This window comes from Hakea prostrata, chromosome 11 (genome assembly GCF_041222555.1).
Source record: "Hakea prostrata isolate BN-2017 chromosome 11, UWA_Hpros_2, whole genome shotgun sequence".
Lineage (NCBI taxonomy): Eukaryota > Viridiplantae > Streptophyta > Magnoliopsida > Proteales > Proteaceae > Hakea > Hakea prostrata.
Window position 1 is genome coordinate 8,884,402 of NC_142610.1, and position 25,627 is coordinate 8,910,028.

Consider the following 25,627-nt stretch of genomic DNA (forward strand, 5'->3'; position numbering starts at 1 on the left):
TAGTAATTCTTTTCCTTCCGCTACTATGATTTATTGGTTTTTCTTATATATAATTTATATTTAAGAATAATGGTGTGATTGTGAGATATAGCCCAAGACACACTAGATCTTGAGTAGAATGATCATGAAACCTTCTCACAGCCTAGATGGTTAGATTGACATTATCTTGCCGTTCAACCCTTCCTTGTAACTTTTCTAAGGCTAAAATACTGAGAAGACAGCTCACATATCCTATAATGGCATTAGATTAGCTATAAGAATGTGCAAGATCACATATAAGGAGCTGTTTGCAGAAAGACCCATGGAAGAGAATGTGGGTTGAAAAATAAATCTCTGCAAACCTATAGATCAATTCATTTAGCCCGAGAAAACTCCATGATTCTGAATAACATGGGCACATGGATAACCTCAGGGTTCCAAACTTCAACTGACATCAACAAGGCTTCAGTTCAATTCCAATGCTTAGAAGGGTACGGGCAGACTCCAAGGCCTTCTCACCTTCAAGTTCTATTGCCCTCTCATCAGGAAACTCACCTTCCACATCCATGGACCATTTGGTTCCAGTATCTCTTTGGTTTGGTAAAGCTTCAGGTTTCTTTAACTGTGGACCATTCATGGCAGCAGCAGCAGCTATAAGAAGTGCAGCATTTGGTGGACCGTGCCGCTTCTTAGGTACCGGCGTATCATGGTCATGTTTTCCTTCATAAGTTATTGTGACAGCTGCTGAGTCATCTACAGCTCTCTCAACATGTTTGCGAACTGGGCATCCAGCAGATGTGCATTTGTAGTAGCTCCTGAAAGTTTATTAACAAGGATCAGCATCGGAGAATGGACTATCTATGGGTTTTAGCATAAAAACAATAATTTCACAAGTCATGCAAATTAGAGGTGTTAAAACTGAATTTTACATTCACAGATTTGATTGATGAATTGATAATCAGACGTTCCATTGTAGTGATTTGCAATGGGTGCAAATAATATGGCATGAACTAGAAGATGCAATGGTGATCCTATACAAACTGACTAAAATGGCCAACCCAGGAGACCAGCCATCTCAATAGTAATGCTACCTTATAAACAGGACACTTCAAAACTATTTTAGTAAGGATGATTCTGAAGGTTTGCATTGAACTGAAGTACTGACCGTATCAAATCCAAGGCCATAATCTAGGTTGGTAGTGTGTGTAACCAAGCAAGGGATAGAATGAGAACCCTTTTGTCGACAGTTGACCACAAGGCATGTTCTTGAAACATTTCTGGAAGTAATAGTGAAAATAAAAAAGAAGATGAATATTTATAGATGATATACTAAAAGGCTAGATGAATTGATTCATCTAACTGAACTTTATCCATTTCTTCATTCCTCAACTGTGAGAATTACTATCACATTTATCATATGTTTTACATTCCATCTTTAAGTAGTACTTCATGTGTGAGAAATCTTCTTATTCACTAAGAAGTCTAACAAGTGAAAAACAAGTAAAATGATCTTATTTTTACATGAGACTCAAGTCAGAACATAAAATCAGCTTTCAAAAAAAATCCAATTTAGCTATGTAATTTCTATAGAATGAATTATGTTCAGAACATATGAATACTTTATTGCTCTTTTGGTTTTTACCATGCTTTTCAATATTAAGGCTTATGGACTTTCAAAGTTCAGGAAAAACTCTAAAAATTCCACATACCTCTGGAACTCCAGCTTTTATTCTTGAACTAGGGGTCTGATTTCTTATCCTCATGGAATTTGAATTTCAACCATTATTGGAGCAAAATAGGGTGTTTTATTTATTAGTAATATCTTAAGTAAACAAAGTAACATAAAAACAACAAGGGGAGGAGTCAAAACAATAGTAAAAGAAGCATCCTAGGAACAGCTCTATTCACGGTTAGTACCAAGTCCCACCGCATGCCTATCCTTTATTACTACTTCTGCAATAGTCATTTTAGGCCTAACTCTACCTCTTTTAGTTCCGTCAAACTGAATTTGGTCTCTCATGGTCTTGCCTTCGCATCCTCCTCAACTTCCTCATCCAATCTACACTCATCTTATCTATATTGATCTTCTAACTGCCCAACATTCTTCTCTATATGTCATGGTCGATTTATTACTGACAAGTACAACTACTGCCTAGGCTTGGCTAGCATGCATTTGTCATGTTACACCCTCAACACACCTCTCCACTTCAACCCTTCTACTTTAATTTGATGGGGAACATCATCTTCCACATAACCCTTTGTTAAAGGTTTACCAGAGGTATCTAATTCACATTGTGCTAGCTCTCGTTCCTCAAGCTTTACCACTTCGTCATCTATCATGGTTTGGCTGAAGTTACACCTCATATATTTTGTCTTTGTTCTAATTAATATGAAACCTCTTGACTCCAGACTTGATCCCCATAATTTGAGCTTCACATAAGCCCCTTTAGTTGTTTCATCCTGATAAGCCCCTCATCATTCGGGTGTACAGGCGTAAGAATAGGGGGAAGAACACAATATCACCTCCAGCTGCTGCAGGGGATCAAAGTAAAGAGAAGACAGATGGCAACCTTCTACTGGACAGCAACCACTACTCTGCTCACAGCAGAGGTGCAGAAGGGACAGTCCAGGTGGCAGAAGAAGATTGGGAAGAAGTGTAAGAGTTTGTTAGGATTGTTCGGTTATGTAAGGGAGGGGAGAGAGGGTAGGGGTAAGAAAGAAGTAGCAAGCGGTGCTTGTGGGAGAGGGGAACCTCTCGGCAATGGTCTAGGTATTGGGCTGTTCTTGGTTATCAGGGAGTTTTAGTTTGTTTTTCCTATCTCCAGAATCAACTATTAGTTAGTAGAATCAGCTTGTATTCATCAGTGTTAACTATTAAGTGTTGCTTAATGAATTCAGCTGTTACTTCACTGCTGTTCTTACTGTTCTGAAATTATAGTTATTCAGTAGTAATTCCTCCATGTTTGTTACTGGTGGAGATTAATGAGGAATATGTAAAGGTTCTATCACATCCATCTACACAATATTATCACTGAAAAGCATAAACCAAGTGACCTCATCTTGGATTAGCCTAGTTAAATGATCCATGATAAGTGCAAACAAATAAGGGTTAGTGCTGAACTTCGGTGTAGCCTAATTGTAATTGGGAAGTCACTAACTTATCCCTCTGTAGTTCTGACACCCGTCACCATCCGTCATATGTGCCTTATATTCACATAGTTAAGTAAACAAAATAATAAATTACTAAAATGATAATTGACATAAATAAGAGCCAAACCTGGTTTGATACCATTTAGGTAACAATCACTTAGATCCCAAAATTCCAGGAATCACTATGGCGATGGTCACCTAGACCCCAAAAGATTCCACCCAAACTAGGCACTAGGCAGTTGTCTAGGCAATGCCTTGACAAACACCTAATTACCTTTAATGGAAATAGAAACCATAAACTAAGTAGGAAACTACTAACAAAAGCTCATACACATCCAACTACCATGATATTTTGTAAAATTTATAACATAATCCCAAGTCTCCTACAAGAACTGAACTTCGTAGAGCAAGGTTGCAAACCCAAGATTGCCTTATCTTTATCTATTCCTTGGTTTGGCATATATACCTTGGAAAAATTAATTGAACTACAGCTTCATGAGTAGGGTGACTAGAACAGTGCAGTAGGAGAAAAAACCACTGTGGATGCATGAGGTGAGTTCAAAAAATGTCCACTACACTCATTTCACCCTGATGGTGTTCCATTCACCATCATAGAAAGCATGTCAGCCTTTTATTGCCAACGTTTCCCTAAGAGAACTTCACAATGTGGCCTAAGAAATGCACTTGGCAATGAAGCTTATAGAATTGTGGCAGCCAAAAAAAACGTTGGTCAACAGACCATTTTCTAGGCTTTAAAACCTAGGTTTTGATTGGCCCCAAAAGAATGCCAAGTTTTGACCAGTTTCAATTGAAACTTAAGATACCTCTGCCATAACCAGCCTTAAAACCAAAAACTAGACTCATATGCAGCATCCATGTTGACTGATAGGAACTTCCACTAGAAAGCATTATTATTGTGTTCTCAATGTTCAGCCCTAGTGGATCCCAATACCAAGTACTGGCCTTTTCTCTTGAAGTTTGCAATTGGACAGTAGCTTGTGAAACTCCATGGTGTAAGCGTTCATTTCTATTACTCTGATGGAGGGTAACCAGCTTGCATAAGACTGCCTTCTCATAATTGGGGGGATGAATTTATTGTTCAATCTTTGTTTCATAACCTCCCAATTGGTGACGATCCAACTTGCTTGAATCTCAACTGCAGCATGTCATTCCACCATGAACAAGCATAACTAATAAACCTGGAGAGGATGAGCTCACCCTTCTCATCTTCTGGAAAAGATTTGTGTATGCTCTCTCAACTTTTTTCAGCCAGTCAAGGAAATCCTTGAACATTTCTTGTTTTGAACTTGGGATGCTCAACACCAATCCCATAATCCCTAAGAATTGCCATGTGACGTTCTGGAGAAAATCTAGTTCCACTACTGCCTCAAAGGCACATCCATAACCCATAAAGTATCAAGTAGAAGAAAGATTTTTTGATGAATATGTCAAATTTTGCTTCACTTCTCAAATACTTTTCATGTAAGACTTAGTAGAGCTGATGTGGGAGAGGGTAATATCATGGTCAGATTCTTCATATTTCAGCTCTAATATGAATGATGCTGTAAGAATACAAGAACCTGATGGACATACACGTGTGATTAGGGGGAGAAGAAAACAGAGGAAGAGTGGTATATGTCTATATGATGGACAAGATGAAGAGAGAATTAAGGCCACAAAAGGATTCAGAATATATTCGTCTAGCCACACCTTAGATTATATCATAAAACAAATATCCTAAGAAACCTATTAAAAGCCCGCCCAAGTCTAATTCTAATACAGACAACTCAAAAGTAAACAGAAAAGACTAAAAGCAAAACTACTACTCAACCTCAAACTCTAAGATAAACTGCATACTCAACATACTGATAATCTCCCCAAAAAAAGTGTGTACCCAGTGCATAAGCCTCCTGTCAGGCCTTGAGAGGGTGATAAATTACAAAGCCTTACTTACCTAGCTTAACAAAAAGGCTGTTCCCCAACTCAAAACCGTGGCTGATGCATATCACAGGTCCATGTATACCCACAAGAACAAGCCCCAAAGCCAGCCCAGCAAGTTTTATGGTGTGGGGGTTTTAGTTGGTTGGATGGAGCATCATAAATGGCAATCCAATATATACAGATATATGTCTTTCATTTTAGTTGATGCAGATCAAGATATCAAGAAAAGGGGGGACAAAAAGGGGGGGGGGCGGTTGTGGAGAGAGAGAGAGAGAGAGAGAGAGAGCAAAACAGTGTTCACATGAACAGCGTCACAGCCAAGACGCCTTCTTTGGGGATGCTTTCTAGAAAATTCTTGTGAGTTCATAAAGTGGACTACCAAAATTTATTTTCTATTTTCAGTAGCAGAAGGTAACAAACAGCCACTAAGCGAAAATTGCTGGGCTTAAGGCTGTGCAGGAAAATTGCACAACACCTCACCCCCAGGGGACTCCGCTTGTGTGGAAGCCTTGGCACTGGGTTTGCCCTTTTTTCCAGAATCTTATGTAATTTCTAATTCTAAAAATCACTGCTTTTGTTTTTGTTTTTTTTTTTTTTTTTTTTTTAAGAAGTTTCTATTTTGAATTTGGCAACCAGATCTATAGGATGTTTCTAATTTTGTTGCTTAGCTTTTATTTAGTAGTTTCTATATTTGAAGATTTTCTATTTTTGTGAAGCTTATGCCAAGCTATTGATAGGCCCCATCAGTTGTACTAGAACTAAAGACTTGATAACTAGAATTTTATGGCTTGCCTGCAAATGTATGGGCTGAGAAGTCTTGCTGGGAGAGCTGCAGGTGAAGGCAGAAGCTGAGATAGCCTACTATCTCTATTCTCTTCTTATCTTTTTTTATTTCTTTCTTATTTACTATGTTTAAAAGGAAAAAAGTAAAAAAATTCAGTTATATTCAGTTTGTTCAGCCTATTTGTGTTGATCCTGATTCCTGACTACAACCGATCTCCCGATGGTTTCCGTAGTCCAAAGTCGGCTGCTGTAGTAGAGGCCACTAACAACCTTATCAAGGTCCAACTCAATTACACACTTCCCTCAAGCTAAAAAAAAGTGTGTGTGTGTGTGTGTGTGTGTGTGTGTGTGTGTGTGAGAGAGAGAGAGAGAGAGAGAGAGAGAGAGAGGAGGTTTAAAGTACCAGGTATCATACAAGAAGGCTGATTTGAGGGACAATTGAAGGCCCAGTAACACAAGCACACCGACGGGGAAAGAAACCCAAATCTAGGGAAGGAAACGACGCAGATGAAGAGTCCATGACAGAGTTACTAGGATTAGATTGAAGAGTCAATACACAAGTTACGAAGAGTCCACGAATTGGGATGATCGAAAAACAAGGAACGAATTGCAAAAAGGGGGAAGGAAGAGTAGAAGAGACATGTTGAGATGAGAGAAGAGTGAGAGCCAGCCGGGAGCCGAGGAACACCCGCGGAGAATGATGTCATTCAACTATCAAAGTCCCCTCGAGTACCACCTGTAAGAGCCCATCGGACCAACAAATGGATCGAGCACACGACCCGGGAAGTGAGAGACAGCGATCTTCCGCGAAGAGAGCGGAGGAAAGGATTGAAGTCAAGCCTCGCGCAACACGATCAGCAAGAACCGGCGAGTAGCACCGAACACCGGAAGATGATGCGAGATTGGGCCGGAGAGGGCCGAACCGGAGGGCGAACCACGGAGGCCAGAATGGAGTCAGAGAGAGAGCGAAAGAAACCACCGGCGGACAACCCCGAGGGGCGAGACAAACGAGCCGAAGCGAGAAAGACACGGAAAAACCAAGCGACGAAGAGAGCGGGGCGATGCCACCGGATAACGCGGGGCGCGAGGACGCCCGAATCGAAGAAGAAGAGCCACAAAACCCGGCGGCAGCAGGGGCAGCAAACGCCGGAAAGGAAGAAGACGAGGAGAAGGGGGGGGGCGGCACCCAAACCGGCAGGGGGCCAACCCCAGAGCCAAAGAGGAGGGCCCAACGGATGTCGCTCAAACAAGGCCCAAACAAACCCAACACAAAGAGGGCCGCAGACCCCAAAGAAACCCCGGGCAAGCCCACCCAAAACCCCCAGAAGAGACAGATTCACCCGAGGACAAGGGAACGGAGGGGAGAGAAGGCCCAGAACACAAGCACACGACGGGAAAGAAACCAAACAGGGAAGGAAACGAGGAGATGAAGAGTCCAGATTCAGTACAGGAAGATTGAAGAGTCAATTACACAAGACGAAGAGTCCAGAACAAGACGAAGAGCCAGAAGGGAGATCGAAAGAGGAACGAAGCAAAAGGGGAAGGAAGAGAGAAGAGACAGGAGAGAGAGAAGTAGGAGAGCCAGCCGGGAGCCGGGAATCACCCGCGGTAGAATGTATGTTTTTATTCAACTTTATTCAAAGTCCCTTTTTCCTCCTGAGTTATTCCACCTTGTGTAAGTGAGCGGACATATCATATCATTTCAAAGAGAGGCAAGATATTATTTTGATTATATATAAAAGTGCGGTTTCTCACATGTATTAATACCTGTTTTTTAAGCAATGTACCAATACCTCAAAAATAAGATATGTATCAGTTAGTACTGGTGGATGCAGAAGGATAAACTCTAAACCATGTATATATCCCCTACCCAGCTCATAACCACCACCAAGAAACACAAGCTTAAATGATGCCTTAGTGAACACATCACCAAGCTGAATGCTTGAGTTGACAAGTGGAGTGACATCAGTTTTTGCATAACACCATCCCTCACAAAATGGTAGTAGACTTCAATATGCTTACTCTTCCTCATGATAAGCTGATTACTTCCAACTTAAATCAAAGCTTGAATGTCATAATAAATTTCTACAGGTTTAGTAACTGAGAATCCCAACTCCTGAAACAACATCATTTAAGTTGTTGTATGTCCCATAGATCTCTATCCAGCCTTTGCACTCTATCAAATACTATAATCTACTCATTACTTCTTCAGGTAACAAGACTCCATCAACACACACACAATATTCAATGGTAGATCTAAAAGCATCATATTACCCATAGTATCAGTACAAACATGACACAGATAAGCAAGACCTCTCCGAAGCACCTTTAAGATATATCAAAATGCACAAACCACATTTTAGTGAACCTAACTAGATTTTCTCTGAACTGATAGATAATACCCACAATAAATGAACACCCAGCCAAGTAACAATTGGGTATACAGGTTTTCCAACAAGTCTCCTATGCTGAAGTTCAAAATCAAATTCCTTATCATTAAAAACTCTGAGATTAAGATGATGGCTCATAGAAAAACCCATAAGTGTAAAGCATAATATCTGTATCTTATGTAGAAACTTAAGCACATACTGTACCATGAATGACTTCAATACCTTAGAAATACCAGAGCATTTGCAAATCTTAGGCACTGAAGTCACTCATCATACAGTATGTGCTTTAATTTCTACCTAAGATATGAATATTATGCTTTACACTTACAGGTGCTCCTATGAGTTATCATCTTAATCTCGGAGCATTTAACAATAAAGAATTATTGAGCGTTTGCAAGTCGTTCATCATCATCTTCAACACCTAAGAAACACCTGTTCATGCAAGTCAATGGTAAGAAGTATTGGTCTTGAGGCCAATCTAGATCAGCCAGAAAACCTAAATCTTGCGAGATATCAGCCGAGATATGGTAAAATCCAACTCGAGGGCCCATCTCAGGGGGTTTTAAGGGTTAGGTTGAACTGAAACATGGTATTTAGCCTATTTTAGGCCTTCTAAACACACCGGGGGCCTAAGTTTGAAACCGAATTGCTGCAGGAATGAATATGCAATCTTCTAAAACATGGAATGTAGAACCATTAATTGATAAAAATGGAAACCAAGTGATAAGATACATCAAATAACTTCAATTGTTCAAAATTCCATCCATATCAGTAGTTCAGTACTCAATAAAACAATACAACGTCATTAGTCTTGAGAATATAGTAGTATGAGCATTATAACTCCATAACTAATAAGAACAAGGTGAAATGAAATCAATCTAGGCCCAAGGATAACTAAGCAGCTCCTCCACCAGCACCACGACCACGTCCTGCAAGTCCTCCACTGGCCCTACGTCATTCAGCCAACTCGATACCATCCCTCACAAAATTAGGGATAGTGAGGCACCTAGGTGTATCCACATGATATCCAACCAAGTGTTGCTTACACCTCACTTTGCCTCCGATGAGAACTTTACTGCAGTAGCTACAACTGATCATTTGTTGCCATGCATCCATGGGGGAAAAATTCACCTTGCATAAAGAACACCTTCAAATGCCCTTTGATTGATGTTGCATTGTTGTAGAAGTACTCCTTAGAAGTGTCGTAGGTGAAAATCCAGCAAGATTCCAGCAAAAAATTTGGCAAAAAAGTGATGGAGGAAGCTGCTTTAGGAGAAGAGACCAGGGGTGTCTTACTTGAAGAATGCAAAGGATTCAATGGATTCTCAAATTTGGCAGAATTTTTCACACAGTAGCAGCCAAAAGTCCCCTCCAAGGGAACCCATGACTACAAAGCTCTTGCTCCTTCAATCTCAAATTTTCTTATCAAAACATAATCAGACTTTTTACAAGCTAGAGAGGTTTTTTATTGCCTCTAGGAAAGAAGTCATCCATGGATTCAACTTTAGAAAATAAGTCAAACTAGAACTCCTACTTGGACTAAGGACTCACTCTCATACAAGGATTCTATGATAGCTTATCCTAGGATGATTCAAACTAGAAAGTAAAGGTAGATATGGACTCCTTGTAAGAAGTGGACTTTGACTAGGGGAATCCTTTACTAATTGGGACTCCCAACCTAACTGGGACTCTTCAAATGACTAGTTCTAAACTCAACCAAATTCAAAAACAAAAGTAGATGTGGGACCTACTAATATACTGGATCTAATTAAAGGAATCCCTCTCTAATTAGGACTCCTAGCTAGACTTGGACTCATTCATAACTTAACAACCAATTAGAAACTCAAGTACAAAAGAATTAAGAGTTTCCCTTACAAATGAGGAGGTTTTTGGGGGCATTGCTGGTTCAAATCTTGGCATACCCAGTCAAAATGTTGCCCATTTTAAGAAGATGAACATCTTTCAACCACCAAAATAAATAAAGAGGATGTGTTTCAGTTAATATTAAGTGAAGAGGAATATAGTCTTCAAAGGTTAACAGGCGTAAATTTTTCATTTCATACCACTTCACATCCAACACTAATGGCAGGGTGTATTTGTCAATTTCTCAAACCAAGATAGGAGGTACTTGTCATATGGAGGCAGAGGGAGGTGTCATTCACCCTTTTTCAGAAATCTGGTAAGCTGTAGCTGTAACAACCAGACTGGTTGCATGGTAACAAATCACAATAGCAGATGAACTAGGAGACGAAACACTCTAGTTCAAGTCACAAATGAAAAGTGCAATCTGTACTGAAATGATCTGAGCAAAGTAGTCCTTCATTATTGTACCCAAAAAAAAAAAGAAAAAGAAAAAAAGTAGTCCTTAGCAGTTCAGAGGAAAAATGGCAGCCAGAATGAAGGAAGAAACTTGAAATAATAAGCAAGAAAGAAGGATGATGGAAAGATAAAAAGGTTCAATGGAAGAAAGTCATGATGAGAGTGTATAGATATGGTTAACTGAGATGAGGGAGAAGTACATCCACGGACATGGAGTCATGGAGTAATCCTTCAAAATTCATCCAAAATAAAGCTGTGCTCTAATGATGGGATTCATTTATATACTAGAAAAAAGCATCCTAATACACTTTGCAGGAGAGGTGAAGCTTGGTAGGACACTAAAAGAAAAATTAACAAATCCCATATGCATATGAAAACTCTCCTGGTATAAAAGATTGCAAAATTTACAAGGAAATCCTGAATCTAATTCATGTAATGCACCACTACTGGCCCTTTAGCTTCTTCTGAATTAAACCCCCTAACCGTACTAAACCATTCAAAGGTCACTGTTGTCCATTCCACCTCAAACAACTTTCTCACGACTCATCAAGATCAGAGCCACTCCTAAATTAGCTCTAATTTGTTCCATTTTCCTTTTCTAATGTTACACGAGTCCATCTAAGCATCATTCTTTAAGCTAAATAAATTATTTTTCATATATTCGCGTAAAACAAAATTTTAAATAATCTTCAGCAGAATGAATCTGTGAGAGAAAGACATCTACAGATGGTTCTTGCTAGGTCACACAACGATGATAGTAGTATCAGAATGAAAACATTTTCCCAAGTGAATGCTTTTTAGCTTATCAGGAAACAAACTGAAAAAAGAAACAACACAAAGTAAGAATCAACAACAACTGAGCCTTATCCAAACTAAATGGAGTCAGCAACATGGATCCATGCAAAGAAAAAATGAAAATAATAAAAGAAAAATGAAAAAGAAAGAGCAAAACAACATCATAACTCAGCAATACCCACCTTAAGGGGTTTGGTTATGGATCCTTCAACTCTAATCAGCTCTAGATGAGCTCATACTAGAGAAAAAAACTAAACTATGCAGGTCTTTCCTCAAAATTTCTCTGATGATCATTCAGACCTGCTCCTAGCACATTACAAGACCTCAGGTGAACATGGTCATACTACCTTGAATGGCTTTCTAAAGCATATCCTATATTGTTACAATTCTCAATTCCAGTCTAATGTGGTTATTCCTTATGTTACCCTTCCTAGTTTTTCCACACACCCATAATACCAGCTATATAGAATAATAAAACTAGAACTTTCAAGCCTATGACTTCAATATAAGAGAAGCCAAATGTATATAGACAGAAGGAGGCACCTGGGAAAAGGATTTCCTTTGACCATTTTCTGCCCATACTTACGCCACCTGTAGCCATCACTTGAGATCCCCACATCAACAGCAGCTTGAACAACAATCTTAGGCTCCTTGATTGTTTTTAATATAGGGCCTGGATATGCTACATTGTCTTCCTTCATCCTGAAAACCCAAAAAAAATAAAAAATAAAATTTAATTAAATATATTTTAAATGGGGAAAAATTTCAACAAAAACATTCTCTTGGATCCTTCCTTGCCTTCTTTTTGGCTCTGGTTCATCACCATTTTTGTCCATAGCTTTAGTTTCAGAACCTGTATTAGAAGCATCTGGGCTATGATGTTTCCGTACAGGTGCAGGTACTGTTGGTTGACTAGGTTCTACCCTAGATGTAGATGGCTCAGAATTATCAAATGTTTTAATTGAATCTATTGTTTCATTATCAGTGATAGGCCCAGCAGATGGCACAAGTCTCCTTGTTCTGGTGCACCTTATCTTTTGAGGAGGCTCATGGTTATGCCGGCCTTTATATATAATCTCAGTCACGCGGCCAGTGTGATCACAACGTTCAACCTTCTTCTTAGCATGACAATCAAAACATGTGCATTTATAATAGCTTCGAGAACTATCAGTGCTCTTCACCTGCTTCTGCCCATACTTACGCCAGTTATACCCATCACTAGCAGGTGTCTTTGAATCAACAAGAGCAGCATTGCTTTTCTCATCAGAGGAATGCTGCTGCTCCACTTCTGGAGTAGAAATATTATTTTCCTGAGCAACTGTTGCTGGTTCTTGTTGTGGGCTCAAAACCAAGGATGGTGAAACATTTGATGGAGAAACAGTTGACAACTCTGATGTAGATGGCATACACTCAAGTTTAAGCTGCTTCTGTGCCTGAGCTGTCACACTTGCCAAGGCTTCCTGATGGGACATTCCAAATTGCCCCTAAAAGGGGAAAATAATGAAACAAGAAAATATTGTCAACATATATTGATGTAGTCCTGCAGCTAAAGCATTTGTGGGCTGGTACAGAATTAAAATGTATGCATCTAAATTTTAAAATCATGGCTTGTTGTATCCATATTCTTCAGCCTAAACCAAGTAGCAGAGTAATTGTCTCAACATGATTCACAGACAGTATTAAGGATTTCAATGCTCTCCAGCTTATCCACATCAATAAAATAATATTGGAAACTCAAGAATCAGTCGAAGTACATGGGTATCACCATAACAGTACCCCAGAAAATTCACATCCAACCCCACAACCTGATCCTTAGTAATCACAATAAAACCATTCAAAATGGCTTCCTTATCTGTAGATAAAACTAAATAGGAGAATTAGATGAATATATTATATGTGTGATCAGAATCACCCGCTAGCCTAAACATAGCTTGGAAGGAAGAATCATATTAGAGAATAGATGAATATAATTAAACACTAAGCATGTTGAAAGATTTTACTGTTACGGAGCAAATTTCTGCAAGTCCAAATCAACTGTGATTATGCAAATGCCACAGTCTCAATAACTTAAAATAGTCGGGTACCCAAGAATTTTACTTGAATCAATCTCACGAAATAGTAACTGAAGAAACAGAGTGTACATATATATATATATATATACATGAGCGATCATGCAGAGGAGAACCGATGATAAAGTCAGACCACTCTACCAACTTTCTCATGGCAATAAGTATAAAATTCAATACAGAACCAACGTATTTTTACCAACAAGCAATAAAGCGATCTGTCCAAATTTCGTAAGACTAGTAAAGCATTTTCAATTTAAATGGAAGGGGAAAACTTAAAAAGAAAAAGATCAAATCTTTATTAACTCAAGCATATATGCTCAGACAACCAAAGAATCACAATACATAGAACCATTCGGAATCAAAACAACATTCACGTATCCATTACTCGAAAGAATAACATAAAAATGAGAGAATTCGCAGTGGAAAAGTAAACGACCTTGAATCCAGTTGGATTGAACGAAGCTACCGGGCAAACCATTGGGAACCCAGTTGAATCAGTAACAATTGTCTTAACATCTACTCCCTCAGAAAGATGCTTTGTCGAATTCTCAACCGAAGAAGAAGAAGCCATCGTACCAGCGAGTAACTGAGAGAAAGAACGACAATCGGATTCATGATCAGTGCCTGACGATGGAGGAATACGAGTAGGCACCACTAGGGTTTCTACTAGAGAATTATGGTCTCTGAACTCAGAATTATCATGTTCAGAAGGAGAACCCACAGAACCCTCAAACTCTTGCTGAGGTTTCTGTTCCTCCCCTTTACCTTCTTCTATCTTCTCTATGTTTTCTTCTATATTTTTACTTTCTTCAACCTTGGAAGCTTTGATACTTTGCTTATTACAATCCGCCATGAAACCTCTGCAATTGCATGGAAATCGGTTTTGTTTTAAATTTCAGGGAGAAGAGATTGTAAGGAGAGAGAGGAGTTCTAACTTCTGACAGAGAGAAGACTGAAGAGAACTTCTTTGACTCATATTGACCAGGTAGTTTTAGGTTGTAAGTTGTAACTAACGCCGTTAGTTTTTCTGTAATGTTTTATTTTTGTTTGTCTTTTAAGGTTACTTTACTTATTGCGTTGGAACTCGAAACGGGGCTTCACCGCTAATTGAGATACTGTGATGACGTTTGATAACTGACGGTGCAGTTAGCCGTCTATTACTGGCTTTGACTCGTACACAGTAACAGAATCTGATTGATGATTTTGTGATCTTTCCGTTCTCAATGCTTTGAGTACATTATTTAGGATCCGTTTGTGAATAGGTACTTTCTGATGTTTTTCCTGCTTTGAGAAATAAAAAAAATGGAATGAAAATCATTTGATAAAAATTATTTTGTTTCAGGTGATTTTCAAAATGTAATTTGAAATTTATTAAATTTATATTTCAAGAAATAGTTTTGATGCAATCATGCAACAACTTTGTTGCCTTTGTTTCTGAAAGGGAAAGTTAGAGGGGCTAGATTTGAGTAAAAGAGTTTAGAAATGGGTATTTATGAAATTTGACATTCTAAATATAAGTACCTGCTAATAGTATTTTGCTTCTAAATCAAGTTTAATCAAACAATTCAACGTGTTTATACTCCTAGAAACAATTAGAATTGATTCGGTGTTTTTCAAAGTAGAAACACCTGAGTAGATTTTATCACACTAGAAATACTTAGCTATGCATATGTCATCTACTCAAGACTAGAGGATACTAATTGATAAGGATAAAATAACACCGAACAAGGTTTGGCCACGTTAGTCCTGGTTCAAAAGATGGACCATCAAGTAGCATAAGGAATAAAGAATGTGAAATTCAGAATATACAATAGTATCATACAACAAAGTTATAACCGACTCAGAAAGATAAATAAAAACCCTACAATCGGATGATCACCAAGAAAGAGCATGAAATCATCCAATGGTCGAGAATAGTAGGTAACCCCTATATAAATTAAGGGATCGCACACAGTGAAGGTATTTAATCCATCAATGTTAGTCAATTAAGCTTTGTAATCAACTAGAGCACTATGGTGATCCATTGTTAATTTAACCTTCCGAGGTGGCTTCCCAATCGCGCGGTTGACCCATATCTAACCTTGTTTTATAGACAAGCATTAAGGGATCCGAAGACTAAACAGTTTTTAGACGCATCACTAACCCTCATGGATGTAGCTATTGCTTTTGGCTAGCTACATCATACAATATAGGTATAATGAAACAAGAAGATACAAATTCTAGGATCTAGTTTACAATTCCCCTCACCTTGGTATAGGAAACAACTTGCTTGGATACCTCTAGAATTCATCAAACTCATCAAATGTAGTACCTAGTCATGAAAACAGCAAGGGTTACTTGATTTTTCGGTTTATTGAAGGATTCCATAAAGCTTGGAGCCCCAGCAACAAGATTCCAACTCCCCTTGCCTCTAGCCTCCCAAAATAGATTGAGGGTTTAGGTAGGGCTTTAGGGTAGCCTCTAGGGGTGTTTAGGTCATTTTGGGTTAATTTCCGTGCATTAATTCAATCTAATGGGTCACTGGGCAGCTGCTTGGCAATCGACTGGCCCAACCAACCACCCACTTTCTGCTAGCAACAAGGAGTGACCCCTAGACACTAGTTGGTCCATAACTGCTCCCTTGTTGCAAAGTTGATTGATCTTATTCTTTTTTTGCATCGATTTCTAGGCTTATAGGGTTTAATTTCTTATTAAGAATTCAAGATTCAATTATTGCTCTAGCCTCTACCCTAATCTTGTCCTAGAACTCAAATGACCTACAATCAACGATGTTTTTAATAGATAAATTTGCCAGATCATGAGCCTCGTCGATATGCATTCCCTAGAAATATGCAATGTGCCTTCCCATACTAGTGTATTGGGGCCCTTCCTCCTCTTTTCTTCAATCATAACTACCTCTATGAAGTCCTCCACTTCAATCTCCGGGGATACGGATCCTGGTACAATGTTGTCCATTTGGATGGACCATAACATGTTCATTCTTGATCTTCTAGGTTTGGGTCTTACATAAAAACATTGGGTTAGGGTCTAGCCATCTAGGTGAGATATACACTTAAGCCTATCGCCTAATCTCACATCCAAATCTTTAGTTTACATCATAAACTCCCTATTCTAATCCTTTATGCATGATCTAGATCAACCCAACTCTCCCTATACGAATTCGATACCAAACAGACCTCTCTGTATATATTTAAACACATCCCTTATTATGTTAAGGAAGAGGATTGTAAAGGAGTTAGCTTGTGCTTAGCAACAACAAGAAGAGAAAGGCTGGCACCATCCCTGACATCTCCAACCTCTACTTTTCTTATATTTATTTTGATTCTCCCCTTCAACTAGCTCAATGATTTTCTTCCCCTTCTTTTTCAATTCATATTATAAATGCATTTTAGTCACTTTCTCATTGCTTTTTTATCTTCTCTTTTGAGAGTGAGATCCCATCTTCCAAATAGATGGTGGTCACACTCCACTCTTTACTTTCATGGGTGTTGAATTTATATTAATAAATGATGAATCCCCTCTTCATTGACTCTCTTGATTCATTATTGATGCATTATACTATATGATTCCATGTCCCTTCAATAGTTCTATGTCTCTAACGTTATTTTGAGGATTTCATGTATTTTGCATGTTTCGTAATTTTCACAATACATGTATACTCATGTGTATGTATCTAAATTCTTTCCATCCAACCTTCCCGTGCCACCATCCTCCCACACGTAAGAGTTAAGACCCATCACAGGGCACGCCCGTGTCAATCCCCAAAAAAATCAATTGAAGGTGGACAAAGACAACGCAGCGATGCTAGAATTGTTGTCAATCATTTTATGGTAGTTTAAGATCACTATCAAGATAAAATCTCAAAAGAAAAAATGGTTGAATGACTTCTCAAATGAATAGACACCATACATCTTATGCTGGTAGGTAACTATGAATAATTAAGGAAATGTTTAAAACATTACAATACAACATATAAAAAGGTTTAAATGAACCATCGGGGGTTGGTCCAAGTAGTAAGCAACTTGGTCCGCTTAAGTAAGGTTCCGATATCAAAACCTTGTGGATGCAAAAAATTCCTGCTAGGAGACTCACCCACCACAACTAAGTGTGCTACCCGGATCGAACACCGGATTAGTCGGGCAAAGCCTTGGAAACCGGGGTTGGCAACAAAAAAAAAAATTTAAATGAAATACATGTATAAAAATGTTTCAATAAAAAAATCAATCAAGTCAAATTAGGACACTAATGATATGGAATGATGAAATAATATGAAAATAATTCTAAATGAAAGGAAGGACGAGATTATAGTGAAATAATTTAAATTAGGGACAGCTAGAAGCCTAATAGTCACCTTACACCTTGATTAGATTCTTTTATTTTCCTGGTAGGAATCATTTTTTTAAATTTTTTTTGGGTAGGAACTGGAAATGTAGTAAAACAGGGCAGGGCATTTTTGAGACAAGGTTCTAGGGCCAAGTAATGGAATCTGGCTAATCACCTTCTCTAACAAGACAAGACCCTTTTGCTAGGGATGTCTACAACAAGATTGACTTCGAACAATAAAATAGGGACTGTTGCTGTTGGAGATGGAACACGGGCAATATCTGGTGATATCTCGTGCTATATCGGAAAATTTTTTTCTTCAGATTTTTATGTTATTTCTTGCACTTTTTAGGCAATTTCTCTCCCGATTTTATCACAATCTTATCAATTCTATCCCAATGATTCAAGACTCAAAATATAATGTGCTAAATGTAATTAGGAGGAGGATAATCTACATAGAATAATTTATAAATAGGAAGACATTTTATAGCAAAATCTTCAAGATTAATAAGCAATCTTACTAACTATATTCTAATGATCTAGTCTTCAAAAGTCAACATGCCAAATGTGGTCAGGGAAGAGTATATACATGAAATAATTTATGGAAACAATTTAAATTATGAAGGAATTTTGTAATAGAATCGTCGGTTAATCATTCCAACTATGTCCGAATGATTTAGGTCTTAGAAGATAACACGTTAAATGTGACTAGGCAGGAGATTTAAATGAAAATATTTATAGGAAATAATTTAAATTTACCACATATTTGCATCAAATTATGATTTAGCATCAAATTTATCAAAATTATTGACCAAAATAGTCCCGAAACAAGGGGCGAATTTTTTGAATTGAGGGGCGAAATATCGCCGAAATATTTCGCCAGTTCACCCGGTTCGCCGGGTAGCGAACCCGCGAACCGGGCAAACTTTCATTCCTTGAAAATAGGGACTGTTGCTGTTGGAGATGGAACACCTCAGCTCTGTGATAGCATTCTCCAATAGCTTGATGAGCCCCAACCCTACTGCTACAGCTTCCTCTCCAAGAATGGAAGAAAACTGCTGCTGTTCTGACTTCTGAGAATCTGAGGTAGCCAAGACCATTGAGCAATCTGAATTTCTGAGAATAAAATCCATCCCCTGCTGAACCTTGATCAGGTTCTTGTGCTCTCAAACTCTCAATTTCCATTCAGATTTTTATGGGCATTACTTAATTCCATGGAATATATCCCATGGAATGTGGCAGACAACATTCTTTGACATTCTTTTTCTCCTTCAAACAAATAATGCTCGTCTCGTGATGCCCCTGGAGACAAAGTATGTTCCCATGTAACATGTATACTAATAAATTATCTATAGTTTTACCTTAGAAAATAAATAAAATAAAATAAAAAGGCTATTATACATTTATACCACGTGGGCCTCAACAGAATGTGTTACCTGAGGGCAAGAAACCCCAAGAGCGCCATAAATTCGCCACAGCCACGGTTGCTGAGGAGAGAGCTACGAATTGCGTAAGGTAACTTCTAATAACCTGATACGAGAAAAATTGCACCGAACCCATAGACTGGGCTCATAATCTTCAGCCAGGTTAGACTGTAACTGGGACCCACCAAACTCTAATTAAATGATCATAAAGGCGTCGCATTTTGGTTATCAATCCAGTAAGATCTGGGAAATCTTACCGCAATTGATAAGAAATCTTACAATCGGACGACCATCGACAGAGATCGAGACTTCACTTAACTATCTCGAGAATTGGAAGTAAAATCCATATAAACAAGTGATCCATTCATTTCAGCTTTGGAGCTGAATAGTTTTCAATTTACCCATTCATTATTATACTCCGCTTGACAAGGACTTTTGTTCCTAGCTCTTTTTACAGCCATCGTGAAATCTGGAGGCTTGACATCTTTTGTGAATGGTACTCAGCGAAATATTAAAATTTTCATTTTGGAATTTAAAATCCATTTTACAGGTAATTTTGGAAATTTTCCGCAATTGGGTTTGTCGGGTAAGTCTCTATAAACAAGCGGCAACAGAAAGAAGTTCTCCATTGTTGCTTGAGGTGGAATTTCAGTTCAGTTCCCATGGAGGTCGACTCTTCTTCCAGATTAGGTCTGTTTCTTTTCTAATTTTTTTTCTTTTTACAATCCCCACTTTTAGCATTTCTTCACTGTTTGCCTTTCTTTTTAGGATTTTTTTCTCAAATCTTTTTTGAGATTTGTGCAAGGTTAGTGTTATAATCTTTGAAAATTACTCAAATTTTGATTTTTCTGTTGCTTCTGCTCCCATTTTTTGTGTTGTGAGGACTCTTGACTTTGGTTTCTTCTTGGGTGTCATAAGAAAAGCTCAGTTACTGGTTTTAATAGTTTGGATCAGGTGGGCTGGGACTCTGGAAAGTCTATAGTGTTCATCCCCAAAATTAGTCCAGTTCAGTGAAAGCATTCTAGTGAATCTAAAAACTACTGGGTTTTCTTTTGTAATGGTAGTTTTTAATTTTTAGCATATTCTATTTATTTCTGACCTATTATTTAATTAGATTCTAATTATTTGTTACTGTTAATTAGTTGTTCTGAACAATCATATGGTAGTTGAACAACTTGTCAACAAAATCAATAAAAGCAACTACAAAATAAGGGATTAGTTTCTGTTTCTTACTCCTAACAAATTATCAAATGGGTTTAATAGATGATGTTAGAAGGTATTCAGTTCCAACCAACTCAGTTTTCCAGGCAACTAGATCTGTATTTGTTTCAGATATTATTGTCAATTGTGGTAATAGCTCCTTCGGTATAAGCCAAATGTTCTTTGATTAATTTATTCTAAAACACAGTTAATTTTAGAAAGAAAAAAAAGTTTTAACAAAATAGATAAATTCATTGTTGGAGTTCAGCTCTATCCTAGGCCTGCCATCCTCAAATTTTTCTGTTATCTAGTAATTTTGAAGTAATCATACTCAAATAAAGGTCTTTTCGAGTCTTTATAACACTGCACGAAGAAGATCTGGATCATATCATACATAATAAAATGGACAAGCTCTTTAACTGACACCTGGTTTGATCTCCAATGGCATTCATTTTATGGGCTTATTTACAGAGAGTTGTTAGGTAGGCTAACACCTCTGTGGAGTTTAATCTACTTCTCCATTATTAGCACTGTAAACAGAAAAATCCGATTGATCAATTTGTAACTTAGTTGAGCTTAATCTACTTCTCAGTTATTAGCATTGCATCTAAGGGGCAGGCCTTTGGCACAATGTTTGATGCACCACAGTTAGGGTGAGGGGACTAGGAAAATTACCCTCCCAGACTCTGCTTGTGCGGAAGCCTTCGGCAGGCTTCACCCTTTTTAGTTGACTTAATGCATCTTTTTTTATCAAACCTAGCATAACTTGACTTGTTTATTTGCAAAATAATACAGAGGATGAAGAATCAGCAAGACCTTCAGTTTTCCTTCAGGACAAGCTCTCCAAATTTGGTAGAATGGCTTGGGAAACATATAGAAGGAAACCAATTTCATATTGGATTCTGCTATTTATAAGCAGTGGAGCAATGCTTGTGGCTTTTCCTGCTTCCAGCCTCTTATCCCGTCTCTATTATGCTGATGGGGGCAAGAGCAAGTGGATCATCTCATGGGTGACAGTGGCAGGTTGGCCTGTAACTGCTCTGTTCCTAGCTCCCATGTACTTTCTGGGTAAATACAAGCCTACTGCTCTCACCTGCAAACTCAGTCTGTCTTACATTGTTCTGGGTTTTCTAAGTGCTGCTGACAACCTTATGTATGCATGGGCCTATGCCTACCTCCCAGCATCGACTGCTGCTCTTCTAGCTTCGTCTTCCCTTGTGTTCTCAGCCATATTTGGATATTTTCTGGTGGGCAACAAATTAAACAGTGACTCAGTAAATGCTATAGTTATCATTACTGCTGCCATGGTTATCATTGGATTGGATTCAGGATCAGATAGATATGGCAGTGTCAGCAATAGACAGTATATCATGGGATTCATCTGGGATATCTTAGGTTCTGCTCTCCATGGACTCATCTTTGCTCTTTCAGAACTAGTATTTGTGAATTTACTTGGGAGAAGATCATTCCATGTTGTGTTGGAGCAACAGGTAATGGTTTCTCTGATTGCCTTTTGTTTTACCACGATTGGAGTCGTTGCCAATAGAGATTTTCAGAACATGAAAGAGGAAGCTAGGAGCTTCAAGCATGGACAAGCCTCATATTACATGGTTCTCGTCTGGGCTGCTATCACTTTCCAACTTGGTGTTTTGGGTGGCACTGCTGTGCTCTATTTGGCTTCCACTGTGCTGGCTGGTGTTCTAAATGCAGTGAGGGTGCCTTTAACAAGCATTGCTGCAGTCATCCTGTTCAATGACCCTATGAGTAGTTTCAAGATCCTCTCATTGATCATTACCTTCTGGGGATTTGGATCATACATGTATGGTGAATCCAATTTCACTAAAGGATCCACATCATAAGGAACTGCGTAATCAGAATGCGTAGTCAGAAAGGTTAACATTCAGTATTATTTAGTTAATGCTCATTCGCTTGATTCTCTTCCGTGCAGGATCCTACTTGCAGTGAATCAATCATGAGTGTTCTTGGACACAACAAGCACCTAATATTCCCTGTATGAATTTCCTTGAGCATAACTTTGTCTGCCCTTATTCTTAAAGATACCACAAGAATCCTTTCCAGCTTTATCTCCATGAATTTCCTAGGCCATTTCCTGTCATCAAATGTAGCCATACGGTCCGTATTTATCCATTCATCTCTTCTAGTTGAGAAGTCTCTAGTTCCAGCCTCCCTTTTCTAATCTATCTAAATTCTACCTTCAGGATTAGGCGATTAACTAATCCACTTTTCCTACTCTTGGAAGAGTACTTCAACATACAAGAGCCAAGAAACCAGGCTGAAGAGCCAACCAGATTGAGCTCCAGAGAGGCTCTGTTCCCTAAGTTAGACTTCCCAGAACTAACAGTTATGTGGAAGACTAGAAAGAGTAGCATCAGGACAGTATGATTTCACCTTTGTACTTCAAATTATGTTTATCTTTATATAAAACAGGCAAGAAACATGTTTGAGTTCACGTAAGCCTCAAGTTTGCATTGTCTTGTTGAGATTAAATGAGGGATTAGCGCAGGAACTGTTGATCTCTTGCAGCTGGCATCAAAACCAAACTGATTATACATAATATATTATCTACCTAATGGTACCAAACTTATTTCTTGTTATATAACATAGCATATTACATCTAGAAGTAACCAAATGAAAACTCTTTATCACTCATAACCTATTACAATAATTGATTATTCATAAATACATCATAAACATAAATAAAATTATCCCAAAGAGAGCCTTAATAAGGCATCCAAGTACAGGGCATCTTAGAGTGTTCTGGGATACAATCAAGGAGTACAGCAAAGGAGGATTTCAGTCCAACCTCCGGAGGAGATATTGAACTTGAACATTCTTGGTTAGAGGCATCACCCATTCTCCATAGAATAGAGAAACTATAGATGGATTGATCTTGTACTTTCTACTGTCCTCATTTTCATTGAGGCTTACATCCTGCCCAAACACCATGGCCTTCTTCTCAACCCTCTTCTTCACCATCTCTTCAACACTCTCAAATGTCAAAAGTTTCATCAAAGCATCACTATCCTGGAAGAAAAACCAAAACCAATTATCAGCACCACCAAATGAAGCTATCTGATTTTATGCTTGCTAATACTCCCTTTAGTTGCAGTACCTGAGCATGAATTGCAGGTTCATATTCCAGTGGAGCTTCTCTGAACTTGGCCTCGGCTACAAATTTCCCATAATGGATCCGTCTTGAGAGGGCCTGACAGATTTACATCCATAATCAGTAACATTCAACACACTTGTAAGTGTTCCTTAGATGATTTACTCATTCATACCTGCAAACAATTCAGATCAGATGCTGCAGTGGAACCATAGTTTCCATCATCGCCTTCAGCGACGAATAGAGGAAGAAGTTCGTTGAAATACATATTCCATATCTTCTCATTGATGTTGATGGAAGCAGCTGCAGGATGGAATACCTACATTGCAAAAACCAAGTTTGCCTAAAAGATTCAACCAGGGGAACCCTTTCTATTAATGTTTGGAAGAAGAGGCTGACCTGTGGATAGTCATAAGGGGTCACTACTGACTTTGGTAAATCATTTGGGAAGAAAGGATGCTCTTCTGGACTTTCATATCTACCAATCTGAAAATATTAGAAAAACCCTGCATATGTTATCTGCAGCTCAATTGGCATCCAATTCATCAATCAGTGTTCCCCAATTACAAAATTTTTGCAGAACATACTATTAAATATTAATGGTCTTTTAGCATTTCTGCAAACTCAAGACAAACATGGAAATAGGACACAGGTAACTCATCTACAAGGTGATCATTAACTTATTTATTTTCCATGTCTATCAGTATCCCAAGAAGAAGGAAACTGCAAAAGAAGTATTTCCTGGCCTGAAAATAAAGACATTGTCAGGAACTTAAAAGTGGTTGGTGCTTCAATCATTAACAGGTTAAGCTCACAGTGCTAAAAGTTTTCTTCTATTCTGCCACTGTTACTTTTTCCTGTGTGATATACAGAGAACATGAAGCAATAAAAGAAACATAGCATATCATGTTTCTCTAAGTCTTTGCTCTTCTATGTTTCTACATCTTCTGCTTCAGTTTCCCCATTCAAATCACAAAAAGGGTGGTTTCTTTATGGATGGGATACAACCAATGCAGGGAACATAAGCAATTAGAAAGGAAAAGAGCTTCAACAACATGTTCACAAGGAAGCTGAATTACTTAACCGATCTAAAGTATCAGAAGGAAGCATATGAACCATCATTTTGAAAAACCCCAGATCAAAAACAACAATCAAGAGTGGACCTTTAAACATATACAACCCACTTCAGAAAATCAAGATTACAAACAACCTCTAAATATGAGAATCGTCACTGTCCGAATTCCACAATTGAAAACCTTGCAACAGAGAAAGAAAAAAAAAATAAAGAAGATAGAAGAGAAGAAAGCTTGAAAGACCTTGGCTTGTATTGCCTCTGTTTCCTTGACGACATACTGAACCAAAGATCCATTAAACTCTGGAATCTTCAATAAAGAGTCACTGTAAACAGGAGAATTAAGCGGAAATTTTGCCCTCTCAATGAGATTGAAGACAATTGTATCTTCCTGCCTAATCAAAGACTGTCTAATCGATTCTAAAGTCAATGCATCAGTAGAAGAATTAGGAGTCTCATTATTTGAGTACCTGCAACAACAGATGAATGAAAACGATTAAAATGATCAAAACAGAACAAAATTGAGAATTTAAGTTTCAGGAAAGACGAAGAAACAAACCCAGTAGAGCCCTCAAAAGAAAAACGAGTTGTAGCCATTAAACGAGCAGAAGGACCACTGATTTAGATGAGCAATGATTCAGGTGAGGAAGAACTCAGGAAGAGTTATTCTTTGGTTCAGTTACTTTGTACGAAACCAATTTGAGATTTATATCCAATGGAATAAATGGACCACACTGTCGATGTTCACAATCAATATGATTTCGGCTCGGTGGGAAGGAGAAAAGATACATTGACTTCACACGAAAGTTTGGTTGGAGTTTCCTTCAAGATTGAAACAAAAAGTTCTGTTTAAGAGAACTTTCAGGGAAAAAGAAAAACAGAAAAGTAATGTAAACTAATTAAAAATTAGCAAATCGCTTCCACATTCCACAATGGGTTAAAATAATACTTGTCTACAATGGAAAACGTGAAATATACTAAAAATAAATTATTAAGATAAAAGAATGATTTTAAGTAAAAAAAAACTCACTTTTGGACACCCTTTACAGAGTGTG

General features: G+C 38.2%; 3 protein-coding genes across 5 annotated transcripts; 1 reads left to right on the plus strand and 2 right to left on the minus strand.

Annotated features, from left to right (window-relative positions):
• Positions 1-78: 78 nt before the first annotated feature.
• LOC148999944 (putative WRKY transcription factor 32) lies at positions 79-14,366 on the minus strand. Of its 2 annotated transcripts, none has more exons than XM_089139761.1 (4): positions 13,863-14,366; positions 12,156-12,817; positions 11,901-12,059; positions 79-794 (listed from the first exon to the last, which is right to left on the minus strand). In XM_089139761.1, exons 1-4 carry the CDS (start codon positions 14,277-14,279, stop codon positions 434-436), a joined length of 1,599 nt encoding a protein of 532 aa, XP_088995887.1. In that variant the 5' UTR covers positions 14,280-14,366; the 3' UTR covers positions 79-433. The 2 variants fall into 2 exon arrangements, with proteins under 2 accessions (XP_088995887.1, XP_088995886.1); XM_089139760.1 differs by having other exon boundaries at positions 12,156-12,841.
• Positions 14,367-19,663: 5,297 nt separating this feature from the next.
• PUP5 (purine permease 5) lies at positions 19,664-22,974 on the plus strand. Of its 2 annotated transcripts, XR_016170708.1 has the most exons (3): positions 19,664-19,863; positions 21,169-22,506; positions 22,593-22,974. XR_016170708.1 is itself a non-coding variant. In XM_089139762.1 (2 exons), exons 1-2 carry the CDS (start codon positions 19,836-19,838, stop codon positions 22,230-22,232), a joined length of 1,092 nt encoding a protein of 363 aa, XP_088995888.1. In that variant the 5' UTR covers positions 19,664-19,835; the 3' UTR covers positions 22,233-22,974. The 2 variants fall into 2 exon arrangements, 1 of the variants encoding a protein (XP_088995888.1); XM_089139762.1 differs by having other exon boundaries at positions 21,169-22,974.
• Positions 22,975-23,187: 213 nt separating this feature from the next.
• Positions 23,188-25,421, minus strand: CM2 (chorismate mutase 2). The gene is made up of 6 exons (XM_089139763.1): positions 25,132-25,421; positions 24,817-25,042; positions 23,900-23,986; positions 23,676-23,819; positions 23,507-23,599; positions 23,188-23,418 (listed from the first exon to the last, which is right to left on the minus strand). Exons 1-6 carry the CDS (start codon positions 25,167-25,169, stop codon positions 23,188-23,190), a joined length of 819 nt encoding a protein of 272 aa, XP_088995889.1. The 5' UTR covers positions 25,170-25,421.
• Between the last annotated feature and the right edge of the window lie 206 nt (positions 25,422-25,627).

Bases quoted from the DNA above. Each gene is read 5' to 3' on its own strand.
- CM2 (XM_089139763.1), bottom strand. From the start codon at position 25,169: ATGGCTACAACTCGTTTTTCTTTTGAGGGCTCTACTGG. The intron at 25,043-25,131 runs GTTTGTTTCTTC...CTGTTGTTGCAG, and splicing joins TCTTTTGAGGGCTCTACTGG to GTACTCAAATAATGAGACTC. The intron at 23,987-24,816 runs GTCTTTCAAGCT...TAATATTTTCAG, and splicing joins CAGAGGCAATACAAGCCAAG to ATTGGTAGATATGAAAGTCC.
- LOC148999944 (XM_089139760.1), bottom strand. From the start codon at position 14,279: ATGGCGGATTGTAATAAGCAAAGTATCAAAGCTTCCAAGGTTGAAGAA. The intron at 12,060-12,155 runs GCAAGGAAGGAT...TTGGGTTTTCAG, and splicing joins GAACCAGAGCCAAAAAGAAG to GATGAAGGAAGACAATGTAG. The intron at 795-11,900 runs GTGCCTCCTTCT...ATAAACTTTCAG, and splicing joins AAAGGAAATCCTTTTCCCAG to GAGCTACTACAAATGCACAT.
- PUP5 (XM_089139762.1), top strand. From the start codon at position 19,836: ATGGAGGTCGACTCTTCTTCCAGATTAG. The intron at 19,864-21,168 runs GTCTGTTTCTTT...AAAATAATACAG, and splicing joins CGACTCTTCTTCCAGATTAG to AGGATGAAGAATCAGCAAGA.